Source organism: Cherax quadricarinatus, chromosome 15 (assembly GCF_038502225.1).
Source record: "Cherax quadricarinatus isolate ZL_2023a chromosome 15, ASM3850222v1, whole genome shotgun sequence".
Taxonomy (NCBI): domain Eukaryota; kingdom Metazoa; phylum Arthropoda; class Malacostraca; order Decapoda; family Parastacidae; genus Cherax; species Cherax quadricarinatus.
The window spans coordinates 38,076,784-38,082,783 of NC_091306.1; the positions used below are offsets into that span (position 1 = coordinate 38,076,784).

General features: G+C 40.0%; 1 protein-coding gene across 1 annotated transcript in view; it reads left to right on the plus strand.

The window, feature by feature from the left end:
* Positions 1 to 1,060, plus strand: part of LOC138852733 (uncharacterized) — an 86,589-nt gene extending 85,529 nt beyond the window's left edge. Inside the window, exon 4 of the mRNA XM_070085295.1 lies at positions 287 to 1,060. Within this exon, the coding sequence (XP_069941396.1) occupies positions 287 to 683 (397 nt within the window). The 3' untranslated portion in view covers positions 684 to 1,060. The remainder of the gene's footprint in view (positions 1 to 286) is intronic.
* The last annotated feature ends 4,940 nt before the right edge of the window (positions 1,061 to 6,000 follow it).

Genomic DNA, 6,000 nt, shown 5'->3' on the forward strand with positions numbered 1-6,000 from the left:
TAGTCTGGCAAGTGACATAGCGGAGGCAGGAACCATACACAATTTTAAGACGAGGTATGATAAAGCTCATGGAGCAGGGAGAGAGGACCTAGTAGCAACCAGTGAAGAGGCAGGGCTAGGAGCTATGACTCAACCCCTGCAACCACAAATAAATGAGCACAAATAGGTGAGTACACACACACACACATCCTCATTCACACACACACACACACACACACACACACACACACATTTACACTCACTGTAAACCACCTTAATTAATATATAAAACTTATATCTGTTACAGATGCACTGATGAATCTACAAAGAAACAATATAAACAATATCTATATGTATGTGATATTGGCTTACATTTTATTGAGAGTGAAGAAGCATGTCTTCAAGAAGAATGTTACTCTCATAAATATGACCATCTCCTTAATGACCCCCCGATGCCACCACCTCCACCACAGGCTTCCCAGGTAATGCTTAAACTAGTGTGTAACTTAATTGGGACAGGAGTAAATTTTGTGATTATCTTCAGCTTGATTAACCCTTTCAGGGTCCAAGGCCCAAATCTGGAGTCACGCACCAGTGTCCAAGAATTTTCAAAAAAAAAATTTGTTATTTTTTCTTATGAAATCGTAGAGAATCTTTTTGTGAAGGTAATAAAACAAAAAGTACGAAATTTGGTGGAAAATTGACGAAATTATGCTCTCGCGAATTTTGATGTGTCAGCGATATTTACGAATCGGCGATTTTGCCGACTTTGACTCCCATTTTAGGCCAATTACATTATTCCAATCAACCAAATTCTTAGCTATTTCACTAGTATTACTTCTATTCTATCGATTGAGCACAAGAAATCGCCAAGTCAACTGTTTCAACTACAAAATAAAGTGATCGGAAATTGTTAATTTGGCCAATTTAACACAAAGTTCAAAATATTCCAATTTCAAAATAGGGTCCAGAATAAACAATGTAGGCATTCCTGGCACTAAACTAACATTTCCTCTGTTCATTAGTCATGTTTTGAGGCTTTACAAATAAATTCCATTTTGATTTTTTATTCACATAATGAATTTTTATTCACACCAAAAAATAGAAGATTTACTGCTATGCAATACTGTAATAATTGTATAAATATCATCACCATATTTGTGAATGTATATTAGACCCACCAGCTGACGTGTATTAGACGTGTGAGGTCGTTTGTTTACTCTTGAATATCGGCAAAAATTTAACATTTCCGCTACTTTGAGCTCAGTTTCAAGCCATTTCCAGTGCTAAAACCAATCAAAATCATCTCTATTTCTGTAATATGTCTTCCATTCTATCAAATGAGACCAAGAAATCGCAAATACAACTATAAAAAACATACGAAAAAACACTGCAAAGTTGCTGTTTTAATCAAAAAATCATGATTTCAGTTTTTTTCTCTCATTATACACAGTGTGCTGCAGGATCTGTTTTATGTGGTGCACACATACCACATAGATGTATTCTCTCATATCTAGGCCCAAATGTACCACTCACAGTTTATCAGAGTGAGCTGAGCTCATGGCGTAGATCTACGGTTTGGACACTCACCATAAAGCCGTAGATCTACGGGACGGACCCTGAAAGGGTTAATGTAGTTTGGGTTCTTTTCTTTTCACAGGAGTTTGCTACTGACTTCCGTTAACCATCCAGCTGTGGTGTTACCCTGCAACTCTTGTCAGTGCCACAACAGCTGTTGTTCTGTAAGGCTATTCCAGAAAGCATGCTCTGTTAATGAATGTGGTTTCACCAAATTCTCCCCTTCATGATTACTGCTGAAATTCATGATGAATGTTACACCTAGGACGCATGCAAGTATTGAAGCTCTTAGAAAGCATGCTGATTGAATTATCAGAGAGAGCACCGAAAATTTGAGCCTAGCAAAGTCAATTGGTGGTCGGATTCTGAAGAGCTGATGACACTGTTATTGTGGAGCGCTGCATCAAGGAAGATGTGGAAGAAAATACAAGACAACACCTCACGATGACAATGTTATCATAAGAAATAGTCTAAAAGATTCCAAGAAAACCAGAAAAGATCTACAGAGAGATTTGACATTAACTGGTGTAAATGCTCATTTTCAACTGTTCAGTGAAGGCTCCTTGAAGTTGGCAGAACTGCCAGAAAACCAGTAAAGAAACAATTATTGACTGCTGCTAGGAATAAAAAACAGCTGTGGTGTGCACTCAATCATAAAGGATGGACAACAGATTAATAGGGAAAAGTTTTATTATTAGAAGAGGCACATTTTGAAGTATATGGGTACAGATCAGGGGTAGTGAGATGGAGCAAAGGTGAACTTCTTTGGAAAGGACACATTCAACAAACACCAAAACAACCTTCTAAGATGATGTTTTGGGGGTAGTTTTACTGCTAAAGGTCCTAGACAGCTTGTTATCATTGAGGAAATGATGAACAGTGACAAATACAAGGCAATCCTGGCAACTCATTTGTTTTCCATTGTGGATAGAGACTTTCCTGAAGGAGGAGGCATTTTCCAGCAGGATCTTGCTCCATGCCACACTTCCAGAAAAATGCTGACATTCTTTGAAGAGAGTGGGCTAAGTGTTCTAAATTGACCTGGAAACTCTCCTGTCCTCATCCCAACTGAGGATCTATGAGCAATAACCAAACACAGGATCACAAAACAGGACTGTTCAACTGTAGAGAAGCTAATTGCTGCTGTTCTTAGGACCTGGTACCACAACAGAGAACTTGCCAAAATGCATTCAACATTGGTTGATTCTCTGTCAAAGCATGTACCAATGCTTATAAAAGCAAATCTTAAGTCATATCTCTTATTAAATCAATTATCTGCCATATCATTGTCATGTATTTTCAAATAAACATTAATTTTCCAAATACATGTCTTATTTCATCACTGTCCCAATTAATATGAACACTACTCTACTGAGGGCCAAAGCAACAGCCAAGTACTGTAATACTTGCTATATTTCTCAATAACATCATCCTCCCAAGCACTTGTAAGTGTAAGACTGGTCATCTGAACACTAGTGTCTGTGAGCTGGCAAATTTTGAAGATTAATTACATTGTTAATTATTGCTATTCCCACAATGACCACCTCACAATAAGGCAGGGTGACAAAAAAAAAAAAGTAAGGGATAAGTCTAAATCAACTGCTCTTCCAATAGCTTGAATTGAGTTATCTAATAAATTACACAAAACCAATGTGCTAACAGTATTTGATCAAGGCTCACAAAGGTCCTTCATAAGAAGAACAGTGTTACAGTAATTTAATAAACAACTCCACTCCAAAGTACAGTTAGATATTAGATCAGATTAGATTAGATTTTTTATTTTAACAAACTACATGGTTGTACAAAGGAATATAATACAGGTCCCCCTCAACATTCGCGAGGGTTAGGGGATCAAGAGCCTCACCAATGTTGAAAAATCGCGAATGTTTGTTGCCCCAATATATTGTAGGGAAATATAATACAATACTTCTTCCTTAACTTGTTGAACCATGAACAATCATAAAATACATGAAAACGTCGTAAATTGTACTAAATACATACATGTTATGGTTTAATAACAGGTATGTTATTAAATACCACTGCCTCCACCACTGCCTCCACTTCCTCGACCACTGCGAGTCCCTACTACCCTCCCTCCGACCCCCCCCAACTGGCAGCCAGCCCTCCCACCAGTGTGGTGAGTGTTTTGTTTGTTCATTATTTACTATTAAACTACAGTATAAATAATGTAAAACCATTCATGACTGCATATTGGAATGACTATTCGGACAGGTATTGGATGGTGACATCATGTGCTGACTCTTGAACACGGCAAAGAATCAAACATTTCTGCTACTGCTAATAATAACAATAGTAGTAGTAGTAATAATACTAATAATAATAAATTATAATAATAATAAATACGATAGAATTGAAGAAGGAAATTGTACAAAAATACGAACGGGTGGTTGGCACATCGTCAGTGTGACTTTGTTTATGCTGGAGTAAGCATTAGTCTCAGTGCTCTTCCAAACATTTCACAATAATTCATTGTGTTTGGTGCTTGTAGACTGAGTGCGACTGGAGTGGTAGAGGCAGTGGTTGGGGAAGCGGGTGAGGCATTGGGTGAGGCAGCGGTTGAGGCAGTGGATGAGGCAGTGGGTGAGGCAGTGGTTGAGGCAGTGGGTGAGGCAGTGGGTGAGGCAGTGGGTGAGGCAGTGGGTGAGGCAGTGGCTGAGGCAGTGGTTGAGGCAATGGTAGAGGCAGTGCATGAGGCAGTGGGTGAGGCAGTGGGTGAAACAATGGTTGAGGCAGTGGTTGAGGCAGTGGTTGAGGCAGTGGTTGAGGCAGCGGGTGAGGCAGTGGTTGAGGTAGTGGGTGAGGCAGTGGTTGAGGTAGTGGGTGAGGCAGCGGTTGAGGCACTGGTAGAGGCAGCAGTTGAGGCAATGGTAGAGGCAGCAGTTGAGGCAGTGGTATTTAATAACATGTTATAAATAATAATAATACATATTACTAATAACATGTATTATTATTATTATTATTATTATTATTATTATTATTATTAATAACATGTTATTAAATACCACTGCCTCGACCACTGCCTCACCCACTGCCTCACCCACTGCCTCACCCACTGCCTCAACCACTGCCTCACCAACTGCCTCAACCACTGCCTCACCCACTGCCTCACCCAATGCCTCAACCGCTTCCCCAACCACTGCCTCTACCACTCCAGTCGCACTCAATCTACAAGCACCAAACACAATGAATTATTGTGAAATGTTTGGAAGAGCACGGAGACTAATGCTCACTCCAGCATAAACAAAGCCACACTGACGATGTGTCAACCACTCCTTTGTATTTTTGTACAATTTCTTTCTTCAATTCTATCGTATTTATTATAATTATTATTATTATTATTATTATTATTATTATTATTATTACTACTACTATTGTTATTATTAGCAGTAGCAGAAATGTTTGATTCTTTGCCGTGTTCAAGAGTCAACACATGATGTCACCGTCCAATACCTGTCCGAATAGTCATTCCAATATGCAGTCATGAATGGGTTTACATTATTTATACTGTAGTTTAATAGCAAATAATGAACAAACAAAACACTCACCACACTGGTGGGAGGGCTGGCTGCCAGTTGGGGGGGGTCGGAGGGAGGGTAGTAGGGACTCGCAGGTGGCGGGAAACTTAAATATGATTTGGCGGCTGGGAATTTGGCGGTTGGTAATTCGCGAATGTGTGAAGCCCGCGAAAGTTGAAAATGTGAATGTTGAGGGAGACCTGTAGTTGGGTGCACATGCCAAAAGCCCCTCTGCATGCTAAGCATTTCAGGCAAACTTAAAGATTAACTTAAGAATAGTACATAGTATAATACATAGTTCAAATGGTCATTAGATGAGTTAGTGAGTACAGGAGAATATAATATTTTTTTTATTTTTATTAACACACTGGCTGATTCCCACCAAGGCAGGGTGGCCCAAAAAAGATAAACTTTCACCATCATTCACTCCATCACTGTCTTGCCAGAAGGGTGCTTTACACTACAGTTTTTAAACTGCAACATTAACACCCCTCCTTCAGAGTGCAGGCACTGTACTTCCCATCTCCAGAACTCAAGTCCGGCCTGCCGGTTTCCCTGAATCCCTTCATAAATGTTACTTTGCTCACACTCCAACAGCACGTCAAGTATTAAAAATCATTTGTCTCCATTCACTCCTATCAAACACACTCACGCATGCCCGCTGGAAGTCCAAGCCCCTCGCACACAAAACCTCCTTTACCCCCTCCCTCCAACCTTTCCTAGGCCAACCCCTACCCCGCCTTCCTTCCACTACAGACTGATACACTCTTGAAGTCATTCTGTTTCGCTCCATTCTCTCTACATGTCCAAACCACCTCAACTACCCTTCCTCAGCCCTCTGGACAACAGTTTTGGCAATCCCGCACCTCCTCCTAACTTCCAAACTACGAATTCTCTGCATTATATT